At 39.2% G+C, this 20,783-nt stretch overlaps 1 protein-coding gene across 1 annotated transcript in view; it reads right to left on the bottom strand.

The window, feature by feature from the left end:
• Nucleotides 1–11,209, bottom strand: part of gfra1b (gdnf family receptor alpha 1b) — a 75,542-nt gene extending 64,333 nt beyond the window's left edge. Inside the window, exons 1-3 of the mRNA XM_034194610.1 lie at nucleotides 11,069–11,209; nucleotides 8,583–8,891; nucleotides 8,310–8,393 (exon numbers count right to left, since the gene is read on the bottom strand). Of these exons, the coding sequence (XP_034050501.1) occupies nucleotides 8,310–8,393; nucleotides 8,583–8,891; nucleotides 11,069–11,105 (430 nt within the window). The 5' untranslated portion in view covers nucleotides 11,106–11,209. The remainder of the gene's footprint in view (nucleotides 1–8,309; nucleotides 8,394–8,582; nucleotides 8,892–11,068) is intronic.
• Between the last annotated feature and the right edge of the window lie 9,574 nt (nucleotides 11,210–20,783).

Raw genomic sequence — 20,783 nt, forward strand, 5'->3', positions numbered from 1 at the left:
CAAAATGGTGTTGGGATCTCATGAAAAACAGTGACAAATACAAGGTCACGCTGTTTTATCTTCATAGGTTATATGAATAAATAGTTGTGCAATTAAACAGTTTTTAATTATGTGATTAAATTAGAATTAAAGCGCTGAAAGAAGTTAGTATATGGCATGTTTCATCTTATTCCAAAAACATCACATTTTATGAATGTAATTGCTACAATCCAGCCAATCGGACTTGTTTTCACCATTAGTCTGATTGGTACGTACCAGCCAATCGGACATCTTATTTTCACGATTTATTGGTGTGATTGCTGCATACCAATTCTTGTTTTTTCATTAGTCCAAAACTTTAGACTGGAGCTTCTTTGGCAGACGCCGGAATGTAAATTTAATTCAGGTTTCAACCTGTGCACACTTGAGGACATGCTCATCACGTATTGAATCATTTAATTAAACTTTTACACTTTTTAATTTTGTCAGTGGGAGGTGGAGTTCCTGGGACATGTTAATGCATAATACGCTACTGCAGTCTTTTTTGTGAGACTTTTAACAGTTTATTTATTTATTTGGTGATGTCTCCTTTGTGACTTTGAGGTGTTTCAGTTCTATGCTTTCCTCAACTTAAAAGTTTTAAGAGTGACTCATGTTTCAAACTTGGAACATATGGTTGACTGAGTTCTTTTCTCTTCTCCAGCTTTCTTTTAATATCCTTCATCCTCACATGATTTTTTCCTTATACTGGCTTTGTTCCCTTACTTACTTAACTGCAGCATGTCTTACTTCATCTTTCCTTGTCACCCCTTCCTACACTGCTTCCTTTTTTTTTTTTATCTTTTCTTCTATTCCACAGCCTCTTTCAGCTTTAGCTTCTTTTTCGCGTGTAGATCTTACAGCGTTCAGTATTTCTTCATCAATGCAAACCAGCAGCGGCAGCTTTTAAAGCATCACAATCCAGCTTAGCAACAATCACAACAGGTTTTCTTCAACAAATGCTTTGTTGAGTTAATATGATTTGCTATTAAAAACTGTGAATATGAATAATCGCTGGTTTTTGGCCATGCAGATATGGGAGCATTATATACTGCATCGTTTGCTTTGAGGATCAAATACGGACTTAAGTATCATTCTATATGCTGGCTCACATGAGCATCATTTTACACTGTGGCTCCCTCAAGGCTTGGCTTAGTTACAGGCAGGAATGAGGTCACTTATGGCAAATGGGTTCCTGATACCTAATCCATTAAGTGATTTATTTTACTTTTTAAAGACTCCCCTTTGGCTATTTATACTCTGCTATACATTAAACCAGCTTCTCAGCAGCGGCTTGGCTGCGTCTTTCGTCCAACATACACTGCAGCTAACTCATCTAACAATCCATAGGCTGCCGTGTCTTTTATCATCTAAGTGATGCTGACACAAAACGGTTTGACTTTGATAAAAGAGCACATTAGCAACAATCAGATTTTTACATACATCATCATCAAGATGAAAACATTTTCCATTTGTCCATCTGATTTTTTTTTCTGGCTTCCCTTCCAACCTGTGCAAACTTAATAAAATAATAATAATAATAATGATAATGTAATTATTAAGTGACTGTGACATTTCAATCCATTAAAGCTACAGTGTGTAGGAGTTAGGGGTGTTTCTTAACAGAAATGGAATACAGCATTCATTGGTATAACATTAATTACTTACAACAATGAATCAATGTGATGTCATAAGCCCTTCATATCTACATGGGAGCAACCCCCCCATATAGGCTACCGCGTTGGTACAGTAGCCCAAAGGGGACATAATTACTTCCCTTTCGCATTTTGCTAAGTGGCTAAAAGAATGAAAAAAAAAAAAAAAGGAAACAGTGGTTGGTCCCCTCAACACTGTCTACTGGTTGCTATCGCAGACTAAAAAGTTTGAAAACCCTCATTTTTGCGAAACAGAGGATCATATATATTGCTTTTCCGAAGGCACTGGTGGGTAAAGTACTATACTTAAGAAAAATACAATTCCTACCATAAAGAAATTACTCAAGTAAAAGAACAAATTCCTCATTGACAAACCTACTTAATTTAAAAAGTACCATGTTAATAAATCACTCGAAGTTCTCGTAATTGTCTAAAGAAAACTGTAAAACCTCCGGGGAACTGTTGCCTCTGCTCCCCCAGGCCCCCTGCTTCTACAGCCTGTGCAAGTGTGGGCTCAAGTACATTGACTGATTCCGTTTTGGACTATTAGCACTCCAGCAAAGTAAATGGTAAAACATTTATGTGCACCTCTTTGCAATGCATGGACATGTGCACACAGGTTGGGCTGCACTAATGCACTTCGTACTTGTGTTAGAATAATTTTTTTTAACAAAAGGAACGCGTGTTGTGATAATGACAAAGCCTTAAAAGTGCAGAAAACACCACACAATATCTGCTCTCTGCTTGCACACACATATTTCTCTTTTAATTGCACTTTGGGGTTGAGCTGGATAAACAGTATGCACGATTGGCTACAGTTCCATTCAATGAAAACGGTGGTGGAGATGATTTTATGTGATTGACCATAACTGACATCCATGATAGTCGATAAATAAGCTATCTTGACATTTCTTAAGCGCCTGTCACATGATGACGGATCAAGGAAATATATGAGGAGCTGTTACAAGTTTTGGCTATCCATTTTTGTCCTGCAAAAGTCCTTTTCCCATTTGCTAATTGCGTCCCTTGTCAGCTGATGTCTGCCAAGTCCAACAGAAAGTTTTGTGCATGCTCTAAACTTCAAGCGGACATCAGGTGGAAACTTTTCCCAGTGGCTGCATGTTTGTTTACAGTTTTTTCATCTACTTGATTTTTACTTTTACAATACCCATGTGTTCATATGCTATAGCTGTCTGACGCTTCAAACTGGGCTTCTGATTGGCAAAAGATTTGGCACAGAGTGTGAATACTGCAAAAGTGGAACAAGAACCCTATGTAGCAACATGCAGCAAGGCTGTTCCAGGTCAGACTTAACTGAAGAAAAAGTCATTTTTATCTGGATGTCAGAGCAGCACGCATTTTCTCTTGGTGAGAAGGCGCTGTAGTGTTTGATGTCCGCGTTGCTTCATCTGCACTGCACAGTGAGAAGACACTGTCAACGCACTAATATAGTGAGGAAGTATGACATCATGATCCCAGAGTGAGCTGGATTCTAACCACATTTGCATTCAAATCTCAGTGAATCCCGCACAATATATATCCCCCAAGGCATATATATTCAGATACAGATTGTTCCTCCAAATAACTTTTTTTTTTTCAGTGTGCATTACCTGAAAAATATTGCTACTGGCCCCTGTCAGAAGGTAAAGCAAAGAAGGAAGAATTTCCCACACTAAGGTAGCGAAAACATGAAGAAAAACAAAATCATAGCCAGCAACAACATAATGCAGTCTGCAACCTCATCACTAGATGGCACTACATCCTACACTCTGTAGCTTTAATATGAACCTACCTTCTTATCTGGACGCCTGTTGGAATCTGTACCAGCACCAGTTTTTTTTTTTTTCCTTTTCTTATTTTCTTATTGTAAACCGCTTCAGTGGAGGGAAGGAATCCAAATTCCAGTGAATGCTTCTGGAACCATCTAACCCTTATACACATATTTGAACTACACTTAGCCGTGATGTCATCGCACAGGGAAAGCAGCCAATGTGATACGCTAAGTGGATTCAATCACAGGGAGAGCCAGAGAGGGAATTAAATGTCCATTTTTTTTTCCTTTCACTGAAATGGTAGCTGGCCAGTGTAACAGATGTTCTCCTCAAGCCAGAAAACCCAACAAGTGCCAGAGAGCGCAGACTTGTCACACACAGCTCCTCCTATCGTTGCCATACAATGTAGACAGATGGCTAATTGCTCTTCTACGCTTGCGTGATTTCACCAGATCTAAATATGCGCCCACATATACTCAACAAAAATAGAAACGCAACACTTTTGGTTTTGCTCCCATTTTGTATGAGATGAACTCAAAGATCTAAAACTTTTTCCACATACACAATATCACCATTTCTCTCAAATATTGTTCACAAACCAGTCTAAATCTGTGATAGTGAGCACTTCTCCTTTGCTGAGATAATCCATCCCACCTCACAGGTGTGCCATATCAAGATGCTGATTAGACACCATGATTAGTGCACAGGTGTGCCTTAGACTGCCCACAATAAAAGGCCACTCTGAAAGGTGCAGTTTTATCACACAGCACAATGCCACAGATGTCGCAAGATTTGAGGGAGCGTGCAGTTGGCATGCTGACAGCAGGAATGTCAACCAGAGCTGTTGCTCGTGTATTGAATGTTCATGTCTCTACCATAAGCCGTCTCCAAAGTCGTTTCAGAGAATTTGGCAGTACATCCAACCAGCCTCACAACCGCAGACCACGTGTAACCACACCAGCCCAGGACCTCCACATCCAGCATGTTCACCTCCAAGATCGTCTGAGACCAGCCACTCGGACAGCTGCTGAAACAATCGGTTTGCATAACCAAAGAATATCTGCACAAACTGTCAGAAACCGTCTCAGGGAAGCTCATCTGCATGCTCGTCGTCCTCATCAGGGTCTCGACCTTACTCCAGTTCGTCATCGTAACCGACTTGAGTGGGCAAATGCTCACATTCGCTGGCGTTAGGCACACTGAAGAGGTGTTCTCTTCACGGATGATGCGAAGGAGATGTGTTGCACTGCATGAGGCAAATGGTGGTCACACCAGATACTGACTGGTATCCCCCCCAATAAAACAAAACTGCACCTTTCAGAGTGGCCTTTTATTGTGGGCAGTCTAAGGCACACCTGTGCACTAATCATGGTGTCTAATCAGCATCTTGGTATGGCACACCTGTGAGGTGGGATGGATTATCTCAGCAAAGGAGAAGTGCTCACTATCACAGATTTCAACTGGTTTGTGAACAATATTTGAGGGAAATGGTGATATTGTGTATGTGGAAAAGGTTTTAGATCTTTGAGTTCATCTCATACAAAATGGGAGCAAAACCAAAAGTGTTGCGTTTATATTTTTGTTGAGTATAGGTGTTTACCCCCCAACTCCATCTGCAGTCCATTGACATTTATGAAGAAACAAGCCATTTTCTCCTCATTTTCCATTTTTTCATTCAGTTCTAACACGTCTCTGCAGCCAAGTCGCCACTAACGACGCATGCTCATCTACAAAGACCGATTTATTCCAGAAGGAAAACATGCAAACCCCTCATCATCGGTCTGAGAGCTGAAAGTGAAATGCAACAAACCTCTCTGTTTTGGGTTACGGTGGCAAATAAATGCTTTTGTTTTGGATAAATGTTGATGGAAGCCGCAGCCCGACAGCAGACAGCAGTTGTCAGATTTCTAGTTGAGATGTGGCAGCTGAAGATGAGCTCAAAGTTGCAGTGAAAACAAAAACATAGCCTGACCGATATAGATTTTTGGAGGCTGATATTAGAAAAAAAAAACTATACCGATATATCTGCTGATGTTTACATCAAAATGACAATAATTCCTAACATTTCATTACACTGGTCAACAACAACAACAGAAATATGTTGCGTGATCTTTGACAATTGATTTAGGGTAATTTTGGGGTACTTAATCCGAATCTGAGTTCAGATTTCATCTATCACATCATTTTTTTTCAATCTGCATGTTCCGCATTGATGGATTGCACAAAAGTTGCTCATTCACTCATGAGTTTGACACCACTAATCATGCTCAAAAGCAGTTTCAAAAGCATAGTTTTTAAACCAGGTTCACAAAATGTGAACAAAGAGCCATAATATCATTTATGGCACCAAAGAGGTGTGTGAGACTGCATCTTTTGCTTCAGTACTTGATAGGGGAAATATGTTTTAATATCTCAAAAACGTGATGTGATTGGCAAAATGACATTATGACATTATGACACAACTTAGGGTGACATCATACAATGCGACATGATGGCACAACTCAAGGTGACATGATACAACATGATGTGATGACACGACCCGAGACAGCATGAGGAGACGAAATGATACGACATGATGACTTGACATGACTCAAGGTAACATGATATAACATGATGTGATGACATGACTCAAGGCATGACATGACGATGTGATGACGTGACACTAGGCAAAATAATATAACAAGACTCATGGTGACATGACAACTTGAGGTGTTACAACTTTGAGGTTGATTTAAGGCTACATGTTATGATGCCTACAACATAACTCTAAATGAAATGATACATCAGTACCAAATGACAACACATCACATGAGACAATAAAAAGATTTTACAAAGATTATCATTGCGGTTAAACTGAAACAAACCAAAGTAATGATACAATGTGACATGACACAATATAACGATACGACTCAAGGTAACATGATACAACACGATGTGATGACATGACTCAAGACGACATGATAAAATGTGACATAATGAAACCACTTGAGGTGATGAAACAATGCAACATGATGACACAACTCAACAACACGACTCAAGGTAACATGATACAACATGATGTGATCATGCAACAAGACGAAATGACACAAAGTAACAAGACTTGCGGTGACATGGCAACTAGAGATGACACTACTCACGGCGACATGACAACATGACTGGAGGTGGCATAATACAACACAACTTGAGGCGACATGACAAAGCGAGACATAACAACACAGCAACGTGACTCAACACAACATAACAAAATAAGGTGACTTGACAATACCACTCAAGGTCACTCAAAAGCGACATGATAAAGCATGATATAATAAACATGATTTGAGCCAACATGTTACGATACCTACAGCATAATTCAAAATGAAATGATACAGCAAAATCACATGACAACACATCACATACGACAATACAAAGATTTTGCAATGATTATCATTGCTGTGAAACTGAAACAGGCTGAAGAAAAGACCATGTCTCTGTCCAAGGCAATAACTTCAAAATACGGTGGCTTAGTGGTTAGCACTGTTGCCTCACAGCAAGAAGGTCATGGGATCAATTCCCACCTGTGGCTTTTCTGTGTGGAGTTTGCATGTTCTCCCCGTAGTTGCGTGGGTTTCCTCCGGGTGCTCCGGTTTCCTCCCACATTTAAAGACATGCAGGTTAGGTGGATTGGACAACTTTATAATTGTCCAGGTTGCAAAAGAGGTCTCGATCTCAATGGGACTAACCTGGTTAAATCTTTTTTTTTTTATGTAAACAGCAATTTCAATCAAAACTGAGGGGTAAACTCAGTGAACCGTCCTCTGACAACAAAAGGTGTGTCAAGGTCATAGAGCAAAATTCAAGGTCAAATCATAAGTCACAGTCTAAAATACATGGCGTTATCTGCAAAATGCAATTACGACCAATTTAGATAGAACATAGTGGATCAACTCACGGAACCTCTTGCAACACAGGTCATGTCATAGGTCTAAGGTCAAGGTAACATTAGAGGTCACTGTCTAAAATACATGGTGATATGTTCAAAATGCAAAAACTAATTTCAACACGTTCATGTTGTATGGACTTTCCTCTTGCGACAGAAGTCATGTCAAAATCAAATTAGAAGTCATTATCAAAAACACATCATAATACATTAAAAATGCAACAACAAACTCCAATCAAGGATGGTGGGTAAACTCAGTGGACAGCCCCCTTGCAACACATTATGTCAAGGTCAAAGGTAATCAAATCAGATGGCATCATCTAAAATACATGGTGATATCTTCAAAATGTAAAAACTAATTTCAGTCAAACTTGGCTGATAAATTCAATGGAGCATCGTCACACAACACAGGTCATGTCAAAGTCACTGGTCAAAGGTCAAATTAGAGGTCATTGTTTAAAATACATTAATGACCATATCTCAGGAACTAGATGAGATACGGAAACAGGTTGCTGTAGACTTCTGCTCTCTGACACAAATTAGACCTTGGATGTCACTCAAGTGATGACGCGAAATGTGAAGTAAAAAATTCTGTGTACTTGAAAATTTTGTCCTCAATGTGTCAAAAAAAAAAACAACAAAAAAAACAAAAAAAAACATGCATGTACAGTGTGAAGCCTAAGCAGCCCGTTGCAAATGTGAACTCGCGTTCTACGCACATGTAAGGTTATACATTTTGTTATGGTAATATTCAACTGATATCGTCTTATCAACAGAAAATTGTCTTCATATTTAACAGCACACTAAATTGATACAACTGCTGTGTCATTACAGCTGGCAGCGGACAAGGCAATGCAATCATTTGGATGCCTTGTTTTATGTGAGTTTGCATAAATGTCAAACAGTAAATTTTGGAATGGCAGAGATTTCAGGGCTATATCTTACCCGATATGATGGGAGCCAGGCGGAAGATATCCGAGAGGCGGCTATTGATTGGTTCATATGGAGAGTATTCCAACAAATCGTTGCCTGCAAGGGGGAGGAAAAAAAAAAGAAAAAGATTTCAAGTGACATGAAAATTTGTGCCTGTGCACATACATGCTGAAAACATGTCAGTGACGGGGTGTTTAGATGCACTTTATCAATCATACCAAACAGTCTTAGTAGTTATTTATTCTGAGATGTACCATAAGACAAAAGAGGGGTTCAATATTTTACCCTGCAAACTCTGAAATATGCTCCAAAAGATCCGTAGACAGTTCTTCTCCTTCTTCATGCCTCTCCTGCACCTGCAGTTGTACAGGGGGCTCTGCTTCATCGCGTCTATAGCGCTGCGGCATTCGCCCTGCGCCTCAGGGCCGGTGACCGCGCTGAAGTTGCTCTCCCTCCCCGCCACACACTGTCTCATCATCCGGTACTTAGTGCTGCAGGTGTAGTCTTTCAAACATTGTTCACTGGCCTTTACGCAGTCCAGGCAGACAGGCAGGGAAGGCGACGTGCTGCCACCCTTAATGGTGAACACTGAATCTGGGCGTTAATACAAGTATGTCAGAACAGATTTCCAAACATGTCAATAAAATGAACTCAAGCAATCAGTCAATTCAAATTTTAATAGAAAATATCTAACTGGAGGCTTTGCTGTAGGGGAGACCAGGGCTGGTTGTTACAGGACGTATTGTTCTCCATTGTTCTGGTAGATTGGGTTTAAGTAATTCTAATTTCTAATTCTAATTCTAATTCTAATTTTTCAGGATTTTAGTGTTGTTCCACCTATACCCTGGTAGTGTTGTGTTACACAACATCACAATCAAGACGTGTTGATGTTAGCTTGGGATAATTCAACACCAGTTTGTCCCTATTTATGTTTTATGTTCTGCAGCTCAGTACAAAAAAAGCAGACAAATACATTGTAAATTATACATCTTATTTAAATTAGGCTATTTTGAGATTCCGTTGTTGAGTTCAGGTGGAGGTAAAGAAAAAAAAAGCTGCCAATAGGTGGCGCACAGCATTGTTTAGAACAACTTATTGTGTTCAACGCCATATTTCTGGTTTGATAGATGATTCAAACAGTTTAATTCCATGACCCAGCCAAACCCAAAATTGTACTTCTTTGGCCCTGTGTCCATATAGAGGTTTTTTTTTCTGGCAGAAAAGTGCTGAGAGGGTGCCCAAAAATATTTCATTCTAGTACCTCATCTCAGAGCTCGTGGGATTTGTTTCTGTGACAACAATGACCAGCTAACAACTAGTTTATAATGTACGGGGATAAAAAGCACTTACTCTCAGCAGGAACATAGCATCTGTCCAATCTACTATCACAGATGAGGTTTTTTGTGTGACAAATTGTGATAAACTTTGTGCGACATATCAGCTGACTATAGACAGACCACAAAACCTTCACACCTCACGTCACCCTCAAAGGGTCTGATTGGCTGCCTACAAAGGTGCTTGTAGTGACATCAGCACTTTACTGAAAAGTTCATTGATTTTCAACTTTAAGCGCATGGAATGCACAAAAAAGTGTAGTACTCTGAAAAAAAGGCAGCTGAATGCAGCCGAAGACACTCCATTTTCAGTCTCTGTTCTCAGAGCAAAAAAAAAAAAAAAGACACTAGTGCTTGGGAAAAAACAAACAAACAAACAAAAACCCTATCTGGACACATATCTCTTTCAAAAAGAGAGCGATAAAGAAGCAAGTAAGGTGAAGTTGTAAGGAAGGAAAATTTCAGAATAAGAAATATGATGAAAGAGATATTCCTGCCTTATGACATCACATGACTTTTTTTTTAGCTTTTAACATTTCATCTTTCATTTTCTTTGTCAAACACTTATTACTTTGATCTCTCCGCATTTATGCCTTATGACAGCACACAACACATTCATTTCATTACGCCTTTTTCATTGTGAAACAATTATTTATTTGATCTCTTCTCTAACATTCTTGCCTTATGACATCAACTGACATGTTTCTTTATCTCCTATCAATGTGACAGGATTACTCCTTTAATGTATTTTACAACATTCTTACTTTGATGTCTTTCTTTTCATTGTGAGGGGATTATTTGTTCATCTTAAACCACTTACTCCAATTAAGGGTAATGGGGGACTGGAGCCTGTTCCAGCACTCATAGGGAGGCGGGTGTACACCCTGGACAGGACGCCAGTCTGTCACAGGGCCATCACATAACATGTTCCTTTTATTTCTTTTCCACTGTGAGATAGATTGTCATTTCATCTCAAACATTCTTCATTTAAAATGCATCTGCAGCTGCATCTGTTTCCAAATTTACTCAACTCTTCTTTGAATCAAAACTCAACTTGTCAACAAATATTACTGAAATTATTTCATGTTTTTTTGAGATATTCTGCTGACAGCAAACTAAGAGAGCCAAATAAACAGCAAGAAAAACAAAACCCATGGAGTGTTTTTGTAACAACTAATCCCAGCCTCCCCTATTAATTTGCTACCAAATTAAAAAATGATACCACACATCATAGGACAGTTTTTTTTTTAACTATGCGTATTATAACATTCTTAAGTTATAGTAAAAATAATAATAATAATAATAAAATAAGAGTATTTCTTCACTACTGTTGTTTGAAGTACTTTTGCTGTTTTGCTGGTTAAACAGCAAAAGGAACAGGTGCGCTTTTAGAATATTTGCGCACCTTAGACGCAAACAGCTAAATGCGCCACTTACCTGGGAAGAACACAATGACCAAAGTTGTGAAAATCATCGCGCTTTAAGATGCCTCGTAATCAACGGTGAAAGCGGCGTTTCAGGAATTAAAACAAAACATCAAAAGTAGTTGTCGGGTCCGCGTCGCTTCCTGCGGTTTCATCCTTTAGATCCACGCGACAGTCACAATCCAAAGGCGCTAAACCCAAGTCTTTGCGCAAAACCTCCTGGAGTTTAGGAAAAATAAATGCTCAAAGGCGCACAAAGCATTTCCAATAATAATAATAATAATAATAAAATAAGAGAAATAGTCCGCTTTCTCAGCGGCGGCGCTCCGCGCGCGTGTACAGCGCAGGTGGGGTTTAAAGACGAAACTTTACGACTGAAACTGTCCAGTTAGTTCAATGAAATTTAAACAAATGACATTACTTTATTTGTGTTCCTGGGCTGTACTACACATGTTGAAATTATACATCCCCAAAAGCACGAAAAATATATTCCGCCTGGGACAAAGCGCCGTTTGGTCCCCGCCGCTCGCTTTGGATTCTGATGAAAAACCGAACAACCCTGAACGCAACTCGACCAGGCGTGACGTCACGCTCGAGTAAGGCTACATGCCCCAAAACCAATTAAGAAGAAGAAGAAAAAAACCTCTGACAAAACAATTAATTCACTTAAAGATTCATTTTACAATTCATTACAATATCTTAAAAAATAAAATAATAAAATAAAGGAAAACTGATGTTATATTTGTAAGTCGTTACACAGTGAATAGAAAAGAAATCAACACATAATAGGGGAGGCTGGGGTTGTTTGTTACACTTTGCATTCTGATGAAAAACCGAACAACCCTGAACGCAACTCGACCAGGCGTGACGTCACGCTCGAGTAAGGCTACATGCCCCAAAACCAATTAAGAAGAAGAAGAAGAAAAAAACCTCTGACAAAACAATTAATTCACTAAAAGAGTCATTTTACAATTCATTACAATATCTTAAAAAAATAAAATAATAAAATAAAGGAAAACTGATGTTATATTTGTAAGTCGTTACACAGTGAATAGAAAAGAAATCAACACATAATAGGGGAGGCTGGGGTTGTTTGTTACACTTTGCATTCTGATGAAAAACCGAACAACCCTGAACGCAACTCGACCAGGCGTGACGTCACGCTCGAGTAAGGCTGCATGCCCCAAAACCAATTAAGAAGAAGAAGAAGAAAAAAACCTCTGACAAAACAATTAATTCACTAAAAGAGTCATTTTACAATTCATTACAATATCTTAAAAAAATAAAATAATAAAATAAAGGAAAACTGATGTTATATTTGTAAGTCATTACACAGTAAATAGAAAAGAAATCAACACATAATAGGGGAGGCTGGGGTTGTTTGTTACACTTTGGATTCTGATGAAAAACCGAACAACCCTGAACGCAACTCGACCAGGCGTGATGTCACGCTCGAGTAAGGCTACATGCCCCAAAACCAATTAAGAAGAAGAAGAAGAAGGAAAAAAAAAACTCTGACAAAACAATTAATTCACTAAAAGATTCATTTTACAATTTATTACAATATCTTAAAAAATAAAATAATAAAATAAAGGAAAACTGATGTTATATTTGTAAGACGTTACACAGTGACTAGAAAAGAAAGCAACACATAATAGGGGAGGCTGGGGTTGTTTGTTACACTTTGGATTCTGATGAAAAACCGAACAACCCTGAACGCAACTCGACCAGGCGTGACGTCACACTCGAGTAAGGCTACATGCCCCAAAACCAATTAAGAAGAAGAAGAAGAAGAAAAAAACTGATAAAACAATTAATCCACTAAAAGACTCGTTACAATTCATTACAATATCTTAAAAAATAAAATAATAAAATAAAGGAAAACTGATGTTATATTTGCAAGTCGTTACACAGTAAATAGAAAAGAAATCAACACATAATAGGGGAGGCTGGGGTTGTTTGTTACACGTTGGATTCTGATGAAAAACCGAACAACCCTGAACGCAACTCGACCAGGCGTGACGTCACGCTCGAGTAAGGCTACATGCCCCAAAACCAATTAAGAAGAAGAAGAAGAAAAAAAAAAAAACTCTGATAAAACAATTAATCCACTAAAAGACTCATGTTACAATTCATTACAATATCTTAAAAAATAAAATAATAAAATAAAGGAAAACTGATGTTATATTTGTAAGTCGTTACACAGTAAATAGAAAAGAAATCAACACAATGGGGGAGGCTGTGGTTGTTTGTTACACTTTATAATCTTACTATGTCTACTGCAGAAGGTCATGGGTTTGCTGGCCTGAGCCTTTCAACATGGAGTTTGCATGTTCTTCCCAAGTTCACATGGGTTCTGTCCAGGTACTTCAGCTTCCTCCCACTTCCAAAGACATGCAGGTTAGGTGAATTGGTGACTCTAAATGGGCCGTAGGTGTGAGTGAGGGTATGAATGTGTTTGCCTGTCTATATGTGGCCCTGCATTAAGGTACGGTCATATTAGCTACAAGCGACAACAAGCGACAGAGGTAAAAATGGTGATTTTCCACTCATTTTCAATCAGAGTGGGAGTTTTGCTAGCCGCAAGAAACAATGGTCACTCTGCCGCCAGCTGGGCGGTGCCAAAATAGATTTTAAGTCTATTTTATAAAAATACCGAGTGACACAGTGGCTGCCAGTCTGAGTTAGCTGGTTGTTCGCTTGAGCAAAATATTCCCAGATGTTGGAATACACTCTGAAACAGCTTTATCAGCTTTATCAACCCCAAATTACATGTAACTATTTAAAATCAATGTTAACATTGATTGATTAACAGGTTGATAAAAGATAGTGGCTACAGCTACAAGACTAGTTTCCCAAACGGCAGTGGCTACAAATACCAGATTCAGTGGTACTACAGAGCGCACAGTGCACCAAAATTTTGAATGGGCTATATGATTTAAAACCTATTTGCAAAATGTGTTGATTTAAAATGTATAGTAATGCTACTACTGTATGAAAGGTTTCTTGAAAAAATTCAAACAATGTAAAATTGTTGATCTTTATGTGGAAATTGTATCGCCATTTTGAATTTTAGCAGAATCACGTGGAGTCACAGAAAATTAAAAAATGGACACAATACAATGTATTAGCAATACATTGTTCATAGATTTTTACTACTGGGTTCTGTTGTAGCTACTCAGAGTGTCAGAGCATCACGTGTTTGAACTACCACCAGGTATGCCTGAAAATGTCTTTTACCCACTGCAATTTGGGACAGAAGTCCCGTTACCATACCTTCCACCTACCATTTGGGATATGAGTGTTTGACTGTAGCCAATACCATTTGGGGTATGAACCAAGGACCTCTCCTTTGTAGTAGTCACTACAATTTGGGACACAAATCTCAGATATATACCCACTACCATTTGGGATATAAGTCTTGAACCTGTGACCGCCACCATTTGGCATAAGAGTCTTGTACCTTGAACCACTACCATTTGGGATGTAGGCTTCATACCTGTAACTGCATCCTACATAAAAAATGTGTTAAGTACCACACATCACTCATCTTCAACTGCTTATACGGGATAGGGTTGCCTGGGCAAGAGCTCCAGCAGGGGACCCCAAGCTTCCGTTTCCCTGGCCACATTAACCACCTCTGTCTTTGGGATCCAAAGGCATTCCCAGGCTAATGTGGAGATATAATCTCTTCCCAAAATCAATCAGAGGCCTTTGGTGTAGGGTGCTCTGGTACTATGTACACTGATGAGCATCCTTGTGTTCGAACATGGTGTTTATTATGGACAGTCCATGGCAAGCATAGAAGTCCAATACCAAACGACACCTTGGGTTTAGATCATGCAGGCTGTACCTCCCAATCACACCTCTCCAGATGTCTCTCTCATCACCCACATGTGCGTTCAAGTCTCCCAGCAGAACAATGGAGTCCTCCACTGGAGCCCCATATAGGATTCCATTCAAGGACTCTAAGAAGGCTGAATAAACACCAACGTAGTGGCGCTCAGCTGGGGACTTGTGAGTATCCCCAAACTTACCCAGTGCCTCACACCCTGGGGAACTCCAGAGAAGAATAAGGTCCTTCCTCCACAGCGAGCTGACATTACACGCCCCCAGAGCTAGCCTATGCTACCTGGGTCTGGTCCGCCAAGGCCCTCAACTTTCACTGCCACCCATGGGGTAGCGCACCTACCCCTAGTGGTTCCCCCTGCAGGTGGTGAGCCCACAGGGTGGAGATAGAACATCCACGTTGCCTTTTCCGGCTGTGTCCGCCCGGGCTTTGTGGCAAGGCCAGCCACCAGGCGCTCACTGACGGGCCCTACGTCCAGATGGGGGCACCGGGCTTCCTCTGTCACGTCTCTCCTTCCTTGTTTTTTCATGGCATCATTGTGTTAAGTTCAGTTATTATTCATTCATTCATCTTAAACCGCTTTTCTGGGTTTGGGTCGCGGGGGCAACAGCTCCAGCAGGGGACCCCAGACTTCCCTTTCCTGTGCCATATTGATCACCTCTGACTGTGGGATCCCGAGGCGTTCCCAGGCCAGTGTGGAGATATAATTTCTCCACCTAGTCCTGGGTCTTCCCCGGGGTTTCCTTCCAGATGGATGTGCCTGGAACACCTCCCTAGGGAGGCGCCCAGGAGACATCCTTACCAGATGCCTGAACCACCTCAGCTGGCTCCTTTCAACGCAAAGGAGCAGTGACTCTACTCTAAGCTCCCCACGGATGACCGAACTTCTCACCCTGTCTCTAAGGGAGACACCAGCCACCCTCCTGAGGAAGCCCATTTCGGCCGCTTGTACCCGCGACCTAGTTCTTTCGGTCATGACCCAACACTCCTGACCATAGGTGAGAGTAGGAACAAAGATTGACCAGTAGATGGAGAGCTTCGCCTTTTGGCTCAGCTCCCTTTTTGTCACAACAGTACAGTAGCGCGAATGCAATACCGTTCTTGCTGCGCCGATTCTCCGGCCAATCTCACTCTCCATCATCCCCTCACTCGTGAACAAGATCCCGAGATACTTGAACTCCTTCACTTGGGGCAAGGCCGTATTCCCTACCTGGAGTAGGCAATGCATCGGTTTTCTGCTGAGAACCATGGCCTCAGATTTAGAGGTTATTATTCATTCAATTAAATCTCTTGTTCATATTTAGAATGTAATTGTATTTTGGAAGATACAGCGTGGCCATAATTAAATACACAGCTGCTATAAAATTCATATCTGAACTATGAATGTCTGAGTTCACAGCAGTAATCATTAAATGTGTGCTTATATTGTACATCTCTATGGAATCTTTATTTGTATTTACAGAGTCAACAGATTTATGACAAACTACGAGTACAAACAAATTCCATGATAAAATCTAGTCTGTGGACTGAAGGATGCTTTATGATGATGTGTTAACTTGTAATACCTTAACTTCACGACACTGTCAGTCAGTGAAAACTAATTTTATGGACGTCATATCTAAATTAACTGTGATATAGCATTATAGATTAGGATTTGAGGGCTCAGTTGCGCTGACGCAGCCATCAGTTCTCGTGAATTTCACTGACAGTAGTTAATGTTGTGTTCCTTGCATATGATATATCCTGCTTCAACAAATAGAAAATCCAGACAGAATCAGCCAGAGGAAGAGGCTCCAGCTTCAAGGTCCTTTGCACATTCACGCTGGGATGCTTTACTGCCTTGCAAAAGCTCCCCTCAGCATTATCCATCGCAGATGTTTTACGGTGATAATTCATCTGATGAGTCCCCTGAGATCACTGAAGCCTTTGCAGCTAAAGAACACTTCCAGAATGAGATTTATTAAGGAGTAATCGATATCATTGTATATCACAGTATCAACTCTAACCAATTACTGAATCCTTCCTGCATACCGTTGGCCAGCCGCTGCACCTCTGACACGTGCTATAACTCACTTCATGCTTAAAGGATTAAATTCTTGTTAAAAGGTCCAGGCGGTGGTGATTTTTTTTTTTTTTTAAATAAATAGCTGGTATAGCTACTTGGGTAATTAGACATTGACGTGCTGTAGATGAAAAATAAGTATGTTTACTTTTATCACTTAGTCATATGTGAAGCTCTACATCTGTTATGTGTTACTTTGTGTCATCGTCATTTCTTTTTAAATACCCAGCTTTGAAGACTGAAAGCAACTCAAAAGTATATTTAATCATTTGAATCTGCTGAGATTTTTGGTAAAAATTAGGATTTTGCCAGTAGTGCGATCGCCTACCTGAGCTGGAATTTGGTGAACATTCAAAAGAGTGACTATTTAAAGGTATGATAGTACCTCAAAACCTGTTTTGAAGTACTATCATATGGGCAAGGTTGGGTAGGATTACTTTGAAATGTAATCCAAAAGTAATCAGATTACAAGTAATCCACATGCATTCTTTCAAAGTAATCCTACCCAACCTTGCATATGGGTTCATATGTTAAACATCACTAATGTTCCACAATTCTATGACTGTGTATGTACAACCCCAATTCCAATGAAGTTGGGACGTTGTGTGAAATGTAAATTAAAAACATAAGACAATGATTTGCAAATCCTCTTCAACCTATATTCAATTGAATACACCACAAAGACAAGATATTTAATGTTCAAACTGATAGACTTTTTTGTTTTCGTGCAAATATTTGCTCATTTTGAAATGGATGCCTGCAAAACATTTCAAAAAAGCTTGGACAGGGGCAACAAAAGACTGGAAAAGTTGAAGAGTGCTCAAAGAACACCTGTTTGGAACATTCCACAGGTGAACATGTTAATTGGAAACAGGTGAGTGTCATGACTGGGTATAAAAGAAGCATCCCCAAAAGTATCAGCCATTCACAAGCAAAGATGGGGCGAGGATCACCATTTTGTGAACAACTTCGTTAAAAAGTAGTCCAACAGTTTTTGAACAATGTTTCTCAACATTCAATTGCAAGGAATTTAGGGATTCCATCATCTACAATCCATAATATAATCAGAAGATTCAGAGAATCTGTAGAACTTTCTACACATAAACGGCAAGGCCAAAAACTAACACTGAATGCCTGTGACCTTTGATCCCTCAGGCAGCACTGCATTAAAACTGACATCAATTGTGTAAAGGATCTTACCGCTTGGGCTCAGGAACACTTCAGAAAACCATTGTCAGTTAACACAGTTCGTCGCTACATCTACAAGTGCAAGTTAAAACTCTACCACGCAAAGCGAAAGTTATACATGAACAACATCCAGAAATGCTGCCACCTTCTCTGGGCCATTGCTCATTTGAAATGGACAGACACAAAGTGGAAAAGTGCTGTGGTCTGATGAGTCCACATTTCAAATTGTTTTTGGAAATCATGGACGTTGTGTCCTCTGGACAAAAGAGGAAAAAGACCATCCAGATTGTTAACAGCACAAAGTTCAAAAACCAGCATCTGTGATGGTAAGGGGGTGTGTTAGTGCCCATGGCATGGGCAACATACACATGAATGAATGAATGAATGAATGAATGATTTATTCAGTACACAAAACTCCATATCAAAAAAAGAAAAGATTTTACAGTAGCACATGTGGCTGAAAGGATGTAGACAGAAGCAAAAGCTTATATACAACCACCCCTTTTAATATATATATACCTAATACATATGCATAACAACAAATACAAAAGGAACAAAACACAGATCTTTGAGATTAATCAATGAACGAAATTTTCTCATCACAACAAAATGAATAATAATGCACAATCCAAAGGAAATAATACCAAATCAATAAACTTAATTGTTCATACTGTAACGAGAGATTGTTTTATTTTTTATATAGTCTTTTCAAGCTGACTAGAGTAGGGCGTAATTTAATATGTTCAGGACAGATGTTCCAAATGTTTACACCTTTTCCAGAAACACAGTGACTTTTTACAGTAGTTCGAGTCTTTAATTTATCAAATAATAATGTTCCTCTCAAATTATAACTGGAGTCTTTCATTTTAAACAGATCTTGGACATGTTGAAGTAGAAGTTTTTTTTTTTACTTTATACATGGTTTGTATTGTAATATAATCAAATAAGTCCTTGGATTTCAGAATATTCAAACAAATAAATAATGGGTTTGTTGGCTCACGGTAAGGTTTAATACTGATAATTCTTATGGCTTTCTTTTGCAATAAAAATATTGAATTAGTGTTTGTTTTATAAGTGTTTCCTCAAACCTCAATACAATATGTCATATATGGAGCTATTAATGAATAATATAAAGTGATTAGCAAATACTGAGGGAGGAACTCTTGGGCTTTACATCACACATCTGTGATGGCACCATCAATGCTGAAAGGTACATCCAGGTTTTGGAGCAACACATGCTGCCATCCAAGCAACGTCTTTTTCAGGGATGTCCCTGCTTATTTCAGCAAGACAATGCCCGAACTGTTGAACAACTGAAGTCGTACATCAAGCAAGAATGGGAAAGAATTCCACCTACAAAACTTCAACAATTAGTGTCCTCAGTTCCCAAATGCTTATTGAGTGTTGTTAGAGGGAAAGGTGATGTAACACAGTGTTAAACATCCCACTGTCCCAGTTTTTTTGAAACATGTTGCAGACATCCATTTCAAAATGAGCAAATATTTGCACAAAAACAATAAGGTTTATAAGTTTGAACATTAAATATCTTGTCTTTGTGATGTATTTAATTGAATATAGGTTGAAGAGGATTTGGAAATCATTGTATTCTGTTTTTATTTACATTTTACACAGCGTCCCAACTTCACTGGAATTGGGTTGTAGAAATAGTCTAGCGAGAAGTAACACTTCAGTCAGAAACAGCTCGCTTTTACTTCTGTGGCATATGTCACAGGAACAAGCTAACTTTAATTTTGGCTTTTAACACTCTGGAGTGGTCTGACATGGAGACACGTCAAAGTCACATGACCAAACTAAGGGGATTTTCGATCAACTCCACCACACTCTGAGTGTCCGTTTAAATGTGTGTTAAAAGTGCGGACTTAAAACTATATAACATCTTTTAAATTGTGTGGCTAGGGTTAGTCAAACATGAATAATGATTAATAATTTTTACACCATACTTTTTCCTAAAAATTATCATCATGCGCGTTTCATGCAGAAATGCACTTCAAAATGAGAGTTTCCCTTTTTTTTCTCTCCTGTCTTGTCAGAGCAGATTTGAGGAAAAAAAAAAAGACTTCCTCTTTATCATTGATGGAAAAATGCATGACCTAAACCAATCAAAAATGATCACCAACCCATGTATTTGGTTGCTAAGAAGATTGTGAACAGCACAGAGCAGACGCAGGAACAGCCAGAATGAAACATGGAGAGAGAGACGTGCTGAGAGAGAGGAAGGTGGAAGTTCTGTACAACTTTTTTGGTCTTCTAATATACATGTTGTTGGTTTTGTTGCCAAAAGCAGGAGAGGATCATATTCCAGTGCTCACTGGCACAGATCCTGGCTAAAAAGCCACCAAAGGCAGACTGAGGTGCCAACGCTGCCTCCAGGTGGACACCAGGAGGAATGACAAAGTGTCAGGCCTGTGCCATGTGAATTGTTTATCTGAGTGGCACAAGTCATTTGTGTAGCATCTTATTGTTTTGTAAATAGTTGTACAAAAAAAAAAACACATGAAGCTTTTCCTGCTATTTTAATGTAAGTAGTTGTATATAACTTTGTTGTTTGTTACATTTGTACATATGTGTTTGAAATTTACAATTTATATTTGCGTTCTAAGTTATCAA

The sequence above is a fragment of the Thalassophryne amazonica genome, chromosome 18, assembly GCF_902500255.1.
Source record: "Thalassophryne amazonica chromosome 18, fThaAma1.1, whole genome shotgun sequence".
NCBI lineage: Eukaryota > Metazoa > Chordata > Actinopteri > Batrachoidiformes > Batrachoididae > Thalassophryne > Thalassophryne amazonica.